Raw genomic sequence first — 18,461 nt, 5'->3', positions numbered from 1 at the left:
GGGTGCGATGGGACTTCATGTTCGCGGTATTAGAAGCTTATGGGATTACGGGATTTTTTGCTGAGGCCATTAAGACACTGTATCACGGCCCAGTGGCAGAGGTGGCGGTGAATGGCCTGACATCTAGACGGTTTGAGATAGCAAGAGGCACCCGACAGGGCTGCCCCCTGTCCCCTCTTTTATTCGTGATGGTGATAGACCCCCTAATTCGAGATATCGTGGGCTCACCAGAGATACAGGGGGTAAAGTTGGGGGAGGAGCATTTTAAGATCTCTGCTTTCGCGGACGACTTATTGGTCATCCTTAGACAGCCGAGCGTATCCCTACCAGCGATTCTGGAACTTTTTAAAGAGTTCGGGGATTTCTCCGGATTTGGCCTTTATCTGGACAAATCTGAGATTCAACCTCTATACATGTCAGATGATGAATGGTCTCGATTAGCTTGCCCACTTAGACGCACAGATCATTCCTTTATTTATTTAGGAATACAGCTGCCAGGGGATCCTTCCCAATTATATCAGAAAAATATAGCTACCTTGTTTGAGTATACAAGGCGTCTCCTGGACAGATGGTCTAATCTGCCACTGTCTCTGTCGGGGCGTATAGCCTTATTTAATATTGTGTTATTCCCAAAATGGCTTTACTGCTTCCAGATATTACCTATATACTTTTTGAAAAGGGATAGGAAGAAATTGATGGGTTTACTGTCTCACTTCTTCTGGGCCAGGAAAAGACCGCAAATAAGTTGGAAAAATATGCTAGATACATGGGGTAGAGGAGGAATGGGGGTCCTAGACCTGTTACGTTACAATAGAGCCTGTTTAATGAGGCATGTGGGAGATTGGCTATTGGGAACCGCTTACCATTCACCGAGGGAAGCGGAGGAAAAGTGGGTTCACCCATTACGCTTGCCATATGTGTTGCAGGCTAAGCAATCTTCCCTTCCAAAACATATTAGGTCTAGCCTGTTGGTTCGACCGCTTCGGCTGGTGTGGAGAGAATTAGGACGGGCATGGGCATTTGACGCACAACAGAGTGGGCTACTACCTATAATGGGGAATAAAGACTTTCTTCCAGGAATGGATAACTCGAGATTCCGAGTTTGGAGACACAAAGGGATTACGGTTCTACAAGACATGGTAGATTCCACTGGTAAGATTAAGGGAGTGGAATCTTTAGGGTTAGGAAGGGTAACATGGATGGACACATTTGCATATCAACAAATCTCCCACTACATTGCAGGTATTCCTAGGCAATATCTTGCTATGGATATTCCGAACAAAATTGGTCAGCTGTATGAAGTGCCAACGGAAGACGCCATATCAATATCACTGTTACACAAAAGGCTTATGCACACTGACAGACCGAAACAAATGAATTACCTTACACTGAAATGGTCAGCAGACACCAAAAGAGGGATAACACGGCAAATGTTGTTAGGCACTTTGAGACAGATCCCCAGAAAAATAGGTAGTGCAGAACTACGAGAATGCCAAGGACGGGTGATTTTTCGGGCCTATACGTCTAAAATGAGACTACATAAGATGGGAGGAGTGGATTCACCTATATGCGAGCGGTGTAGAAAAGATCCATGCACTTTTTATCATGCTCTATGGGAATGCCGGGAGATCCGACGGTTCTGGGCTAAAATATTTAGATTTATGGGCTATGTGCTGAATAAACATATTCTACTGCGCCCGGAATATGCTGTACTGGGCCTGGATGCTGTGGCGGGGGCCAGTGCTGTTCACCATAATTTATTGATATATAAAGCATGTTTAATCGGTAAGAAATGCATAATGGTCAATTGGGTTAAACGAGAGCCTCCTACATATTGGCAATGGCGCAATAGATTCCATACCTTGTTGTTGATGGAATTACGGGACACCTACTTGAAATTTAAAAGACAAAGTGAACTATATTTGATTTGGAAAAGTTACATACATGTGCTTGCGCCTCGGGCTCGTAGCTCTGTCCTTAACCGGTTGGGAGACCCCCACATTCCAACATGAGGAAGTCAACACTGTGAGGTCCTGGCATAAATCTCCTACATTTATGGACAGTTCCGGGGGGAGGATGGGAGGGTAGAGAAAAGAGACGAGAAGAAATGGAATTGGGTGCCTTGACCCAGAAACGTTTTGTAACCAATAGTTTCCATAATAAAAAAAAAAGGGGGGGAAGAGGAAAAATAGAAGAGGGGGGGGGGATGGGAGGAGAGGGAAGGGGAGGGGGGGGGGGAATGTGAAAAATTATACTACCCTGACGTAAGAGGTTGGATAGAGTTGAACTGATGACATGTTAAGTTTATGGTTGTTAATTGCAAGCTGTATCTGTATTAAATGATGTTGTTTTGAATAAAAAGATTTAAACATAAATTAAATACAGTATCCCCTATGGGGTTGAATTTGGAAATAGAATGGTTGACGTTACTGTGATGAGGAGCTCTGTGTTTGATTTCCTGTCCAGAGCGTGTGATTAATTTGAGGATGATAAAGATCAGTTGTGAACGCGACTGCCATTTTGAAGCTGTATGGTATGGTGGCTGAGAAATGCTGGGTGTCATTTTGAAATACAAGATAATTTCTATAGTTGTTTAGATTTTATTGAAGCATTTGTATTATTATGATAAATGGCATAGATTGTAAATTTTAATCGATGCCTTTGTCATTTCAGGGGGTTTTCCTTGATACACCTCCAAAGCGAAACATATCCTGACTAAGAATGCATCGCTAAAATGAATATTAATTGGCATTTTAGGTTTAAATAATTTAAAAAATTGTTTAAGATGAGTTTTTTTAAAAATGCTAAAAAATTGTTTAAATATTCATACTATATGAACGATGAGCAGGTAAATGCCTAAGTCTTGCTGGTAAACAGTTAAGATCCAGTGAGGGGCATCGCTGAGGTCCATAGTTATAATTGTTACATGTTGAAGGCTGTTAATTTATGTGGATGATTGAGGGCCTCTCTGAAAATTTTATGTGATTTATTTGTAAGTAACAGTTCAAACAGCAACATTCAAGGTAGCTCTTTAGAGTTGTATCCTGCTATCACCACTGACAGCAATTTCTTTGTAGCTTTCCTGTGATTTTTGTAAGCTTTTGCTTCATTTCCCGTTCTCTTATAGCTTGTCATACTCATTCAGATTCCATTCTGACATTAACTTTTCATCTCAAATATGCAGCGTCTCCCCTATTTCCATCCATCTCTTCTCTCATTCTATCCGTTTTTCTCATTTTCTTTTGCCCTCTATTATTGGTTTTGCTCCATCCTTTGTTTCTCCATTTCTTCTTCTTCTCTTTCCCCTCTTTTAATTTCACCCTTCCAACAATTTTTTGCTTCTCTCCATTCTCTCCTTTTTACTGTCCCCCCCTTTTTAGCCTTTATTCTTGTGACCATTTCTTCTTCTTTCTCTTCCTTCTACATTTCTCCCTTTTTCTCACTTTATCCTTTTTCTCTAATTCCAGCTTTTCTTCCTGCCTTCATTTCCCCTTCCACTTGCCCATTCCCACTCATTAACTGATAGCAGCCATTCTTATCTTGAATTCCATTTGAGGGCTTATTGGCAGGTAGACAGGTGGGATAGCACTCTCAGGAAATAACCATGGCAAGGAAACTGTAGTTGTAGTTTAATTTGTCCTTCCTCTTCACATTTCTTTGCTCTGTAGCAGTGCAGCCTGGATGCCGTTGGACCTGCCCTTACTCGTTGCTGAAAACCTTCCTGTGTGGCAGGAAGAGGTCTTCTGGAAGGTGGTGCTGATACTACCAAATCATGATGAGAATCAGATGGACGATTCCAGCAGGTTAATAAAAAGCTTAGCTACTTTTGGTCATCTTATTTCTAACTCTGTGGGGCTTCTGTCATTCATCTGAGATTTGAGTTTGCATATCTGAGATTCTCCGAGGACAAGCAGGCTGCTTGTTCTCACGATTGGGTGACGTCCGACGGCAGCCCCAGATCGGAAGATCTTCCTAGCAACAAAGTTTGCAAGCCCGTAGCACGAGTGTGCTCCTCAGTCTCTTTTTTTTCCGTGGCTCAGGACAGTTGTTTTTACGGTAGTTTCTGTGCCCCAGAGAGGCCCTTGCAGTGTTTTTCGCCGGTTTTTTGGCGTATTTCTACGAGTTAGCTCATGTTTCCGTTCTTTAAAAAAAAAAACTTTAAAAAACTTACCTCTGTTTCTTTAGTTTTGCCCATAAGTTTCTTTTCTTTGTAGTGAGCGGCCATTTTGGCCGCCTGTTAAGGTTTTTCCCTATTTTGGTGTCTTTCTTTTCAGCACCATCGCACATTTTGACCTCGCTGGCATGAGTTTTCCGCTCATGTCCTCGAAGCCTGCCAACGGCTTCAAGAAGTGCACGCGGTACAACCGGACAGTCTTGCTCATTGATAGGCACGTCTCGTGTCTTCAGTGTTTGGGAGCTGGTCATCGTCCCAATGCCTGCACGTTGTGTCTTCAGCTAAAAAAAGAGGACCCAGGGCAGCGAGATCGGCTCAGTGGAACCTCTTGTTCGGAGCCCAGTCCGGGACATCGACGGAGCCAGCGGTACCGAGGTTTATCGACGGTATCGATGTCGGCATCGGAGGGTGCATCGACGTCTGCAGCGCAGGTGATGGCTGTCTAGAGATCCCACGCTGGTAGCAGTGAGCCATTGAGTGGGTCTCCACCTCCTCGAGGGCTTCCTGTGGTACAGGCCCCCCCGGGACCGACCTCCTTCGGACCCGGCCCCGAGGAGACGTGTGGATTCCACGTCCTCCTCGTCAGTACCAGGAGGTACCGGTGACGTGCTTCGAGCGAAGGCGAAGAAGAACCACTATCGGTCACCTTCCCGTCACGGTACCGAGAGCTCTGGGGCGCCGAGGGGAATCTGGCACCCCGAAAGCTTCGACGCCGGGAGGACCGCATCACCTCCATACAGGAGGTGTCGAGCTCTCTTCTCCGGACAGCCCAGTACAGCCTCCGCGCCCCGGCAAATTCAGACCTCGTCGCTGGTATCCAGGCCTCTCAGCCTTGCTCGACAGACACTCTAGACGAGCGCCTCCAGAGCCATACTTCTAGGGATTCTGGAAAGACTGCTTCGATCATCCGTTTCGGTACCGCCGGTGCCTGCACCGTCGGTACCGTTTGAGAGATGCAGTGACTGGCTGCCCGCCCGTGGTGAGGACTGCGACGCCGGTATTGCTTGCGGCATTGGCGTCCACTGCCACCAAGTGAGTCGCCGGAGGGAGCTTCGTCGCCGGCAGCGAGGGAGTCTTCTCTCGACATCGCCATAGAGGACTTAGTTCCTCGGCGTCGAGACGGGCGGCTTTGGACCGAAGTTCGAGAACTGGTGTCCGATACTGAAGGTGAGGCTCGTGGGAGGCAGAGGAAGACCCCAGATATTTCTCTGATGAGGAGTCTTGTGGTCTTCCTTCTGATCCCACTCCTTCGCCAGAGGAGAAAGCTTTGTCCCCCTGAGAGTCCTGTCTTTCTCGTCATTTGTCGGGGAAATTTCTACGGCCATTCCCTTCCCAGTGGTTACTAAGGATGTAGCCCATGGCTGAGGAAGTTCGAGGTCCTGGACTATCCTTCACCACCTAAGGCAGTGTCCACTGTTCCTCTTCATAATGTCCTGAAGCAGACATTCGATGGTGAACTAGATGAAATTCTTAAGTAATCCCACTATCCCCAAAAAGCTTGAGTCCCAGTATCAGATCACGGGGGACCCAGAGTTGATGAAGACCCAGTTGCCTCATGACTCTGGAGTTGTGGATCTGGCTGTCAAGAGTACTAGGGATTACGCCTTGGCGCCCCCGGGGTGGGAGTCTAGGACTCTGGAGTCTTTTGGAGGAAGGCCTACCATTCTGCTATGCTCGGTCCAAGGTTCAGTCCTACCAGCTCTACATGAGCATCCACTTGCGGAACAATGTGAGGCAACTGACGGACTTGGTCGATAAGCTCCCATTGGAGCAGGCCAAGTTTCAGGAGGTGGTCAGGCAGCTGAAGGCGTGTCGCAAATTCCTGTCCAGGGTGTTTACGACGCTTTTGATGTTGCGTCCAGGGCCACTGCTCAAGGTATAGTGATGCGCAGCCTCTCATGACTGCGTGCCTCTGACCTGGAGAATAGAGTCCAGCAGCAGATTGCGGATGCTCCTTACTGGGGGGGGGGGGGGGGGGGGTTAAAATTTTTGGTGAGCGGGTCGAACAGGTGGTAGAACAGCTCCACCAGCGGGAACCGCATTCGACAACTCTCCAACCGGACGCCTTCAGCATCTACCTCATCAGGTAGACGTTATGCGGGGAGGAGTAAATGCTCCCTATGCTTATAATAAGCGTAGGTACAATCCACCTGCCCACCAGCCTGCTCAGGCTAAGCCCCAGCGCACTCGTTCAGTCAACAGCGTGCGCCTCAAACCGGCCCCTGCAGCTCCCCAGGAAAAGCAAGGGGCGGGCTTTTGACTGGCTCCAGGCGAGCATAGCCGAGATAAAAGTGTCCATGCCGAATGATCTGCTGGTACGAGGGAGGTTAAAGCTTTTTCACCAAAGGTGGCCTCTTGTATCCTCCGACCGGTGGGTTCTCCAAATAGTCCGGATAGGATACTCCCTCAATTTATCTCCAAATTGCCCACCGGGAGCTCAGTCCTTCAGCTTCCAACACAGGCAGGTACTTGCAGAGGAACTCTACGCCCTTCTCAGTGCCAATGCGGTCGAGCCCGTGCCACCGAGGCAGGAAGGGCTGGGATTCTATTCCCGGTACTTCCTTGTGGAAAAGAAAATGGGGGATGCGTCCCATCCTAGACCTAAGGGCCCTGAACAAATATCTGGCCCCGAGAAAAGTTCAGGATGGTTTCCCTGTGCACCCTTCTTCCTATGATTCAGAAAAATGATTGGCTATGCTCTCTGGACTTAAGGATGCTTATACACATCCCGATACTGCCAGCTGACAGACAGTATTTTCGATTCCGTCTGGTAACACAGCATTTTCAGTGCTGTGTGCTACCCTTTGGTCTCGCCTCTGCGCCCAGGGTGTTCAAAAAAATGTCTGGCAGTTGTGGCGGCGTCTCTACGCAGGCTGGGAGTGTATGTGTTCCCTTACCTTGATGATTGGCTTGTAAAGAACACCAAGGAGGCAGGAGCTCTACAGTCCATGCAGATGACTATTCAACTCCTGCAGCAACTAGGGTTTGTGATAAATTATCCAAAGTCCCATGTTCTTCCAGTACAAAGACTCGAATTTATAGGAGCTCTGCTAGACTCCCATACTGCTCATGCCTACCTTCCCGAGGTGAGGACAGACAATCTTCTGTCCCTTGTTTCCTGGGTACGAGCGTCTTAGCAGATCACAGCTCGGCAGATGTTGAGATTGCTTGGCCACATGGCCTCTACAGTTCATGTGACTCCCATGGCCCATCTTCACATGCGATCAGCTCAATGGACCCTAGCTTCCCAGTGGTTTCAACTGCGGGGAGTTTAGAGGATGTGATCCAACTGTCCACGAGTTTTGTCACCTCCCTACATTGGTGGACAATTTGCTCCAATTTGACCCTGGGACGTCCCTTTCAAATTCCTCAGCCGCAAAAAGTGCTGACGACGGATGTGTCTCTCCTGGGGTGGGGAGCTCATGTCGATGGGCTTCACACTCAAGGAAGTTGGTCCCTCCAGGAAACAGGTTTTCAGATCAATCTCCTGGAGTTGCGAGCGGTCTGGAATGCGCTAAAGGCTTTCAGAGATTGGCTGTCTCATCAAATTATTCAAATTCAGACAGACAATGAGGTTGCTATGTATTACATCAACAAGCAGGGTTGCACCGGTTCTCACCCCCTGTGTCAGGAAGCCGTCAGGATGTGGCTTTGGGCTCGCCAGCACGGCATGTTTCTTCAAGCCACGTATCTGGCAGGCATAAGCAACAGTCTGGCCAACAGGTTGAACAGGATAATGCAACCTCATGAGTGGTCTCTCAACTCGAGAGTAGTACGCAAGATCTTTCAAGCGTGGGGCACCCCCTTGGTAGATCCTTTTGCCACTCAGGTCAACCACAAGGTCCCTCAGTTCTGTTCCAGACTTCAGGCCCACGGCAGACTAGCATCAGATGCCTTTCTCCTTCATTGGGGGAAGGGCCTCCTGTACGCGTATCGTCCCATACCCTTCGTAGGGAAGACTTTGCTGAAACTCAATCAAGCAAGGCCCTAGATCCTCGTTCTTGTCCTACTCAGACCCTGCTTGAATACCTTCTACACTTGTCCGAGTCTGGTCTCAAGACCAACTCTGTAAGGGTTCACCTTAGCGCAATTAGTGCTTTTCATTATCGTGTGAAGGGTAAGTCTATCTCAGGACAGCCTTTAGTTCGCTTCATGAGAGGTTTGCTTTTGTCAAAGCCCCCTATCAAGCCTCCTACAGTGTCATGGGATCTCAGTGTTGTTCTTACCCTGCTGATGAAACCTCCTTTTGAGCCACTGAATTCCTGCCATCTGAAGTACTTGACCTGGAAGGTCATTTTCTTGGTGGCAGTCACTTCAGCTCGTAGAGTCAGTGAGCTTCAAGCCTTGGTAGCTCATGCTCCTTATACTAAATTTCATCATAACAGAGTAGTCCTTCGCACTCACCCTAAGTTCTTGCCGAAGGTGGTGTCGGAGTTCCATCTGAACCAGTCAATTGTCTTGCCAACATTCTTTCCCCGTCCTCATACCCGCCCTGCTGAACGTCAGTTGCACACATTGGACTGCAAGCGAGCATTGGCCTTCTACCTGGAACCTACCTGGAGCGGACAAGCTCATTCAGACAGTCCGCCCATATGTTTGTTTTGATCCCAACAGAAGGGAAGTGTCTGTCGGGAAACGCACCATCTCCAATTGGCTAGCAGATTGCATTTCCTTCACTTACGCCCAAGCTGGGCTGACTCTTGATGGTCATGTCACGGCTCATAGTGTTAGAGCCATGGCAGCGTCAGTGGCCCACTTGAAGTCAGCCACTATTGAGGAGATTTGCAAACCTGTGACGTGGTCATCAGTCCACACATTCACATCTCATTACTGCCTTCAGCAGGATACCCGACGCAACAGTTGGTTTGGGCAGTCGGTGCTGCAGAATCTGTTTGGGGTTTAGAATCCAACTCCACCCCCCTTGGCCCATTTTTATTCTGTTCCAGGCTGCACTCTCAGTTAGTTGGTTCTATTTAGGTCAATATCAGTTATGTCCTCGCTGTTGCAAGGCCCAATTGACCACTGTTTGTTGTTTTGAGTGAGCCTGGGTGCTAGGGATACCCCAATCGTGAGAACAAGCAGCCTGCTTGTCCTCGGAGAAAGCGAAGTTACTTACCTGTAGCAGGTATTCTCTGAGGACAGCAGGCTGATTGTTCTCACAAACCCGCCCACCTCCCCTTTGGAGTTGTGTCTTCCCTTGTCTTTTGCTTTCTACTGGACTGAGGAGCATGCTCGTGCTATGGGCGGGAAGACGGTCTCGCATGCGCGGTTCGTGCATGTGCATGTGAGGGCTAGCAAACTTTGTTGCTAGGAAGATCTTCCAATCTGGGGCTGCCGTCGGACGTCACCCAATCGTGAGAACAATCAGCCTGCTGTCCTTGGAGAATACCTGCTACAGGTAAATAACTTCGCTTTTGTCTTTGCTGAGTTTTTGGAAATTCATATCAGTCCTCATGATTGTGAGAGAAAGCAGATAATCATGCATTGTTTGTACTCTGTCTCTACCCTCCTGAAGGAGTAAACTTCACCAGTAGTTGGTTTGCCAAACTATTAGTCCAAAAGTGATTAAGGCATCTGATGATCTGGTATGACTTGAAATTTCATATTTTTATTTTATTTTGTGTAGTAGTTATGCTTCACATGAGATAAATTCAGTGAAATAGCTGTAGCTGTTAATGAAAGAACCTTTGTCTATAAACTTTCATATAATTATTGAAAATTGTGGAAGGATCTAAAGTGGTTTTCCGGTCTATTCCTTATGTCATCCTGTACAATTATTTGACTAACCTGCCACCATTAGGTGACAGTTTTCAGAAAGTTTGCGGTGGAATCAAAACTGCACTTGTCTTTTATTCTGTAGGCTTTCCACCAGTTTTCAAAAACAAAATACATGCTTTTTTTTGCTTTAAAACTTGTGTAGTCACTTGCACCTGCTTTGTTTTTCCAGGTTGATTTTGCTAGAAATAAGTGTGCAAAGGTTTGGAGGGTCTTTTGTTCTGCTTACTCTGTTTTTTACTGATATTTATGGTTCTTTGTTATTGATATGCCAATAAAGATAAGGTTTTGAATAAAATATTTCTCTCCATGTGAAGGTTTTTCTACCATCTTACTAGACACTTGTTCAATGCTTGACCACACCTTACATTTATAAAGCTCCTCATAATTTCTAACCTGAAACCTTCTTGCGGTTATGTAAACCTATTTCTCATTTCCTTGACTGAGAAGAATAACAGCTGTTCACCACCCTAATTATAATTCCATTTCACATATTTGGATACTGTTAGGTCAAAGCTCAGCCTAAGTAAACCAATCTCTGTAAACCTTTTATCACAAGATATCAATGTTCCTCATCAGCTCTCCAAACCAGACCAGATGAATGGGTTGTGCTCTCCTGCCAGCAGATGGAGACTTGAGACTACTAAGGCCGTGTCATCACACTGTAAAAGATCCTGTGCATCTCTGAACCAGCCAGTATTTTCAGTTTTCAGCAGATGGTAGGTAAGTACCTGTGCATCCTAGTTCTGGTTTGGGGAGGCCTCTTCGGTCTCTTTGGAGAGAGAGGAAAATAAAAGCTGAGATGGAGAATCTCAGTGTCAGTGACCTGGTGCTGCTTTGGAGGTGCATATTTCCAGGCTCCAGGTTCTTCGCCCCCGCCCTTAAAGCTCTTTGTTCCTCAGCTCCTTTGTTATCCCCCCTTAGTTTGGGAGGGGATCCTTGAGTGCCCCTGGAAGTCAAGCAGACAATCTAAAGTTAAAAAAATGAAACAGAAGATTTTGGGCTGAACTTTCTGGGTCCGAGGCTTAAAGGTGGTATCCGGTGCAGCTCTGTGTGATGGCCAACCAGCAGAGAAGGGCTGATGCTAAACAATGTATTGGGCGCAGCAGCTGGTCGCAGCTTCCAACAGTCTTCGCTATGTGTGCGTTGAGCTGGCCAGAGTGAGGTAGAATATTGTTGGCGATAGTGAGGAGCTCAAGTGAAGGCTGCCAGAGGTGAGCGTGGATCAGGATGGTCCAAGGCCTGAGGAGTCAGCGCAATTTTAGCAGGAGCCAGTGCCATTTTATCGCTGCACCAGCACTCAGTACTGCAGATCAGCCATTGGTGTTATGCAGGATGCTGTTTTAGGGGGCAGGGTTTCCCCTCTCCCCTGAATTTGTGCCCGTCTTGCATTAGGCCTTTTGTTTTTAAGCAAGGACTTCCAGAGAGTGGGCCTGTTTAGAGTCCAGGGTTTTGGAGGTTGAAAGGTACCTTGTGAGTCAAGCAGTCTCAGCGGCCTCTTTGCAGGAGCTGGAGGATACAGAGTCATATTGGTCTGTGGCCTCACTTGAGCGTCGAATGGGATCCAGAGCCCTTAGATGACACCTTAAGGGTGGATGCATCCCTAAGTGAGGATCCTTCTGTGGTTCAGATTTTCAGGAGGTAGAAGCTCCAGTACCTGATAGTGAGAATGCAAGAGGTGCTGGATTTGTCAGAGAAACCAGCTCCGGCCTTGGTTAGAAAAGGGATCGTCTCCTAAAGGGCAATAGGAAACCTTGTAGAACCTTTCCCTTGCACCCGGAAGCTGAATGGCAGGTACTGGATTCTGGACTCAGCAGAGTTATGACCAGAGTGTATCAGTTCCCTTTGTCTGGACAGGAGAAATTTTATTTCCTAAAAATGGACTCCTTGGTTATGGTGATCACTAGAAAGACCACCTTTCGGTGGAGGGTGGAACGGCCCTGAAAGCCTCACAGGATCGCTGAATGGAAGCTCACCTGAAGTAGTCCTTTGAGGTCTCCACATTGGCTCTTCAGAACATGATTTGCAGGGAGCTATTTGGCATGGGCATGCACCCATTGGTTCCCTTGAGTCAGTGAATGCCTCGATTCAACGTATATACTTCACAAAGAATGTAGCACTGGCAGTTGTGGAGAGATGCCTTCTGTGGATCAGAGGTTGGCTGCAGATGATCGGATCAGAAAGATAGTCGAAGATCTAGGAGGTGCTCTGGCACTGGGGCCATCGATGTATTTTTTGCATGTTCTCAGCAACACAGCAGCAAAGATCTAGAGAGTTCCCTGAACAAGAGTGCATATATTTCCTCTTCAAAATGTCTTGCTATCCCAGTGGTCTCCTCACTTAGAGGGAAAACAAAGTGAAGTCTGGTTTGGTGGCTACACAGAACCAACCCGCTTTATGGCATGGACTTGGACTCAACAGAGTGGCTGGTTGTGACAACCGATGCGAGTCTCTGCAGCTGGGGCACACGTTTTCAAGGATCAATAGCGCAGGGGCAGTAAGGTGAAGTCTGGCTTGGTGGCTAGACAGGACCAGCCCAGTTTGTGGCATGGACTTAGAGTGGCTGGTTGTGACGACCGATGCAAGTCTCAACAGCCTGGGCACACATTTTCAAGGATCAATAGTGCAAGGGCACAGGTTGACAGAAGAGACATCTTGGCCAATCAGTTGACTGGCGGCGAGAGCCATATTGCTGGCTTCGATTGATGTCTGACAATATGATCGTAGTTGCTTATGTAAATCAGCAAAGAGGTACCTAAAGCCGGCAAGTGTCTCTAGAGGCGAGTAAGTTGATGCAGTGAGAAAAGTGATTTTCATGGTTTGTCGACCATCCATGTCGCAGTGGTCGACAGTGTGCAGGTAGACTTCCTTGACTAACACATGATGGACCTGAATGAGTGTTTCATGCGATAGTAGACAAGTGGGGCATGCTGGCAGTGGAATTAATGGTGACAGTAGACAATGCATAGGCCATCAGATTTTTAAGTCGAAGGAAGAATAGACTGTTCAAGGGACTCAATGCGCTAGTGCAGAACTGGCCATTGGAGTTTCTTCCATGTGATCCCACCTTGGCCATTGTTAGGCCGGATCATTCAGAGTGTAGAATCTCATCCGGCCGAGTAATACACAAAATCATACCTAAACCTTCACTACCCAAGCAACAAGGGACTCGCGAAGTACAAATCCACCTATGTATCCAGCTTTTCCTACTTAAGCGCACAATTATGGAACGCATTGCCAAAAGTAGTAAAAACTATGCTCGACCATCTAAATTTCCGGAAAGCACTAAAGACGGAACTGTTCAGAAGAGCATATCCCACCAACCCAACATAAAAAAACCTGTACACTTGCGACACAATGTAACCAAAGACCGCAATGAACACTACTTGTACCTTATTCCACCACATTATCACTTTGTATTCATTTATACCATGTGTTTGTTCCGACCGGAATCGGCTAATGCCGCTAACGGTAATATGTAAGCCACATTGAGCCTGCAAATAGGTGGGAAAATGTGGGATACAAAAGCAACAAATAATAGTAATAATTTTGGTGACTCCAAACTGGCCCAGGTGGCCCTCGAACAGGGATCTTCCCCATCTTGAGGGGACTGTTGGTTCTCATGCAGGATGTGGATCGATTTTGATCTATCTTCATGGCTCTTGAAAGGGCACAACTCTTAAAGCAGGGCTGCTTTTTGAGAGTCATTAACATTTTGTTGAGCTCTAGGAAGTCTTCCACATCCTTGGCGTATGTCAGCATTTTGAGGATGTTTGAGTCTTGATGTGCTAAGCTAGAAATCTCCCCTTTTTCATGCCTTGGTGATAGATTCTGGAGTTCTCTGAGGGCCAGCAGGACACCACTTGCCACATATGAGTGATGTAATCCAACAGATCCCTAGAAAACATAAACATATGAAATAATTTATTGGTGTGAATCAACAAACAAACCCAACGTGGCCACGTTTCACCCTCAGGCTTCGTCAGGGGTCAAAACTAAAAAACAAGGGGTGATGGAATTCCCCTTCTTAAATACTTTAATTTAAAAACAGTACTTGGCTCTCTGTTCCGCGTTTCAAAGCTTGTATTACTGTTTGTTTTTTGATTCACACCAATAAATTATTTCATATGCTTATGTTTTCTATTAGTCTACCTTTTTTACTATTTTTCTGTCTTAGTAAGGAGACTGTTGCCTTTTTTGTTTATTTTTGATCCAACAGATCCCGGCACAGATGCTACCCAACATTCTGGAACTTTCTTTTAAGCCTTTGGCAGCATTGTACTGCACATATGTGCCAGTGCCTTCCCACCCAACGTGAGCACACAGGGCCAGCAGTCTTTCTTATTCTGTGGAGCTTAGCAGTCGCATTCTGACTGGCTCTCCTTGGTGCAAGATTCTTTATCTTTTTCTAGTTCCTTCCCTCAGTATGCAAGACTTTTTATTCATTTTTCTTCATTTTTTGTTGTTCCTTCAAATTCCCTTTTATTTCCATAGGTTTTTCAGCTTGTTGAAGTTTTCTTTATTTTTCTGCGGCTTTATTGGCCCTCTTAGACGTGAGCACCCAGTCAGGTAAAAAAAAAAATGATCCATTTGATATCACTTTGGCTTTTTTCCCCCTGTGTTCTTTAAGACGTGCACTAGGTGTGACAAGATCAACTCTGTGACTGACACAATTAGTGCTTAACTTGCCAAGGACCTGACCACAAGGCCTCTAATTGATCCTCTGTTCTAAAATGCAGGTAAAGGACCCAGAGAGCCCCAGCTGAGAGACTTTTTGGCACTTCAGAAGGAGTATCGAAAGCACTGGGCCCGGGCAGCCTATGAAGCTTTTGATGTTGTGTTCAGCGTCTCTGCATTATGTATTGGCATGTTCAGCCTCGCTTGGCTGCATGTTTCAGACCTACAACCTTCAGTACAGGAAAAACTGGTGGGCATCTCTTGCCAGGGTGACAATATGTTGGGGTCAAAGTGGAAGAAGTCACTGACCTCATCAAGAAACGAACTGATCATAAAGTTCCTCTCTTGGCCACTTCTTCTACAGCCTCCACTTCTCTGAGGTTTTTAGGTGGCATCCACTACTACTTTCGAAGGCGAAGGTATATTCCTCCAGCCTGCCTTTCCCAACAGACCCAGGAATTCCGCTCCCATCCTTGGCAGCAGTGGGCCCAGAAGGCCCAGATGGTTCCTCAGTCAAAGTAAGGCATGAGCTTTTGACTAGCTCCAAGACAGGAGAGCCAATCAGAGGGGAGGGAGGCGGAATTTTTTTTTTCCAAGCAAGATGGGCCCTTGTACCTACAAAGGATGGGTTCTCTGATCCTGTAATGTATAAACAAGTGGGAGTACGACCAGGAGACCAGAAACTGGAAGATGTTCTTAAAAAAGGCTTTATTAAAGGTTAGAAGACTCGACACGTCGTGTTTCGGCCGTCAGGCCTGCATCAGGAGTCTATAAAAAGTACATTTATATATGATATGTGTAATAAAGGAACAGAAAAAATAATTTCAAATAAAAAGTTAAATCAATAAATACAGTAATTATATAAACTCATAAAATGGTACAAATGGATAATTTGATATAAGGAAATAATAAAAACATATTAAAAAATATATATAGTAATAATAAAATGAACAACATACTATAATAAATTAATAAAGATGCTATATATAAGTTTGTAAGTACAAGAACATGTCTTTATAAGAAATAACTGTTGAAAATTCAACAATGTATATATGAATGTAAAATTTGAATAATAAAAATGTACATACATAATGAATGGTGAGACCAAGTGACGAATTATAATGGCAAATGTTTAAAATTAAATTTAATAATAAAATATGTATGTCAATGCATCTATGTATGTGCTAAATAGAATAATATACATATGTAAACTATGGTGATATTGAACAGAGGTGTAATAACAACCACATAAGTAGAAATACACATAAAAAGTATAGGGAAACCATGGAATAATTTCTGACATAATACATAACCGCATAGCATAAGGGAGACGAATATGTAAAAAATGGCAAATTTAAATGGAAAGGTAAGGTCACACAACTGACATACTGAAAGAATCTTAATAGGAGACAAAATTGTGTTTACTAAAGGAACTGACCTGCTATGTAGAGTACTGAAGAGCAATGGCAATGAAAATCCTCCGAAGGTATTGTATCAAATCTATCAAATAATATATGGAAAAAGATGTATGGAAAAAATAGAAAGAAAAAAAAGAAAGAAAAAAAGAGATAGAGAAAGAGAGAGACGGACTATAATCTTAATAAAATTCAAACAAAAAATATAAACAAAAAAAAAAATATAGTGTGATGTAGTAAGGAAAACTAACCTCTTGTGCTGTGGATTTATACATTTTTGTTTTTTCTCGTGGGGTGCTTGAGTTTCCACCTGTTGGTGGATCTTCTCTTACATTCTCTGATCCTGTACCACCAGACAAGAATGAAAGAATTCTGTTCCAAATACTTCCTCATACCCAAAAAGAGAGGGATATTTTGTCCCATCTTAGACCTAAGGGCTCCGAACAGATATCTGGTCCGAAAAAAGTTCAGGGTGGTTTCCCTAGGCACCTTGCTCTTCCCATGATGCAGGCAAATGACTGGCTATGCTCTCTTGCCTTAAAGGGTGCTTGCAGTCACATACAGATAGTTCTAAGGCATAGAAAGTATCTCAGATTTCAAGAGGGAACCACCACTACCACTATTGTGTCCTGCCTTTTGGCCTTGCATCATTTTCTATTGGATCTACGATTTCTGCACCTTTCCCCAGGGTTCAGTTCTATCTCCTCGTCTCTTTAACAGTATTCTTAGTCCACTTGCTTTTCTTCTTCAGACCTTAGTATCAATTTTTATATTTATGCAGATTGCATCGTTTTGGTTTTCCCTTTCTGTGTATCAAATCGCTCTTATGTCCAAACCTGTTTTTCTCTCAATTCAGTCCCTGGCTTACTGCTTTTAGACTCATTTTAATCATGAAAACTGTTGCTGTGGGTTACTGACTCTCTTTGGACTCCTACAATTCCTCGTTTTCTCTTCAATCAAGTTGTGCAACCTATTCAATCCTTTCGATATTTGGGCATTATTTTGGAATCAGAATTGTCCTTTGCTCAACTTATTTTTTCTGTTGTTAAGTAAGGTTTTGATTCCTTTGCAATCTCCATTCTATTCGTTCTTATTTTAACTTTGCTTCTCTACATACTCTGGTGCACGTTGTTATTACTTCTAAGCTAGACTATTGTAATTTCTATCTTTGCAGGCTTTCCTAATTCTCAATTAAAAGACCTAGGATGCTTCATAACTCTGCTGCCCATTTTCTCTGTAAAGCTAAGTGTTTTGATCGTGCCACTGTTTTGTTTTTCGTCTTCACTGGTTGCCTTTTCCTTATAGGTCTTTTTTAAAGATTCTTTGGTTCACAAAACATCACAGTGACTTCTTTTTCTTTCCTCTTTGATTATTTCTTATATTCCCTCTAGATGTTTATGTTGTCTTGATTCCACCCCCCCCCCCCCCCCCATTCTGCCTGCACACAAATTGGCCCATCTTGAATCTACACGACATACTTCTTTTATTTTCTTGGCCCAAAACTCTGGAACGACCTACCCCCTTTTATCTGCTCTGAACCATCATTAAGAAATTAAAATCTCTACTTAAATCTTATTTCTCTGTTGCTTTTAGCATTAACAGATAGCCTTAGCAGGGCACTGCAGGACCTAGTTTAGTCTTGTCCGCCCACCTCTAGCACAATATTTATAGTCAGTTATTGTAATTAGGATAACAAGCGAGAAGAAGTGCTCTTACAGAGGTTTGATTACATGTCATTACATCCTAAGAAGAAAACACTAAATAAATCACACAATATACCATTTAAACTAATACATTTTTATATTAGGCTAATATCCTTAACACCTTAGCAAGTTTTAAATTATTGAAAAACCTCAAAAATACTGAGATGGAGTCAGCAGTCCAGCAGGCGAAAGGGGTATTCCCACTCTTTTGCATTGAGTTGGTGAGCAGTTATATGTGTGCGCCCGATGCAAAGAGCTCCTAGCTCTTAGAGAACGGGTCTTTTCTCTTGAGGCTAGCGTAGCAGACTTGGTGGAGTTGAGGAGGAAGGAGGTCTCCAGAAGGAGAGCATCACGTTGGTAAAGTAGGAAGTACTTCCTGTAGCCAGGACCTTCTACCAGGGGATGTACTAGCTACATAATGCCAGGTTCCAGCTTAGGAGTCACCGTCCAAGAAAGGGATCTAGCATCGTCAATGATGATAAATTGAAACCCTCTGCTCGGTGTGATGCAGTAGCTAAGAAAGCAAATAGAATGTTAGGTATTATTAGAAAAGGAATGGAAAACAAAAATGAAGACGTTATAATGCCTTTGTATCGGTCCATGGTGTGACCGCACCTCAAATATTGTGTTTCAATTCTGGTCACACATCTCAAAAAAGATATAGTGGAATTAGAAAAGGTACAGAGAAGGGCAATGAAAATGATAAAGGGAATGGGA

The 18,461-nt window shown here is 44.8% G+C and overlaps 1 protein-coding gene across 1 annotated transcript in view; it reads left to right on the top strand.

The window, feature by feature from the left end:
- MCM3AP (minichromosome maintenance complex component 3 associated protein) overlaps nt 1-18,461 on the top strand; it is an 888,504-nt gene that overhangs the window by 527,368 nt on the left and 342,675 nt on the right. The window contains 1 exon segment of the mRNA XM_030208795.1: nt 3,669-3,803. Within this exon segment, the coding sequence (XP_030064655.1) occupies nt 3,669-3,803 (135 nt within the window).

This window comes from Microcaecilia unicolor, chromosome 7 (genome assembly GCF_901765095.1).
Source record: "Microcaecilia unicolor chromosome 7, aMicUni1.1, whole genome shotgun sequence".
NCBI classification, from domain to species: Eukaryota; Metazoa; Chordata; class Amphibia; order Gymnophiona; family Siphonopidae; genus Microcaecilia; species Microcaecilia unicolor.
Note: the sequence above shows the minus strand (reverse complement) of the source record. Positions and strands in the feature narration are given on the sequence as shown.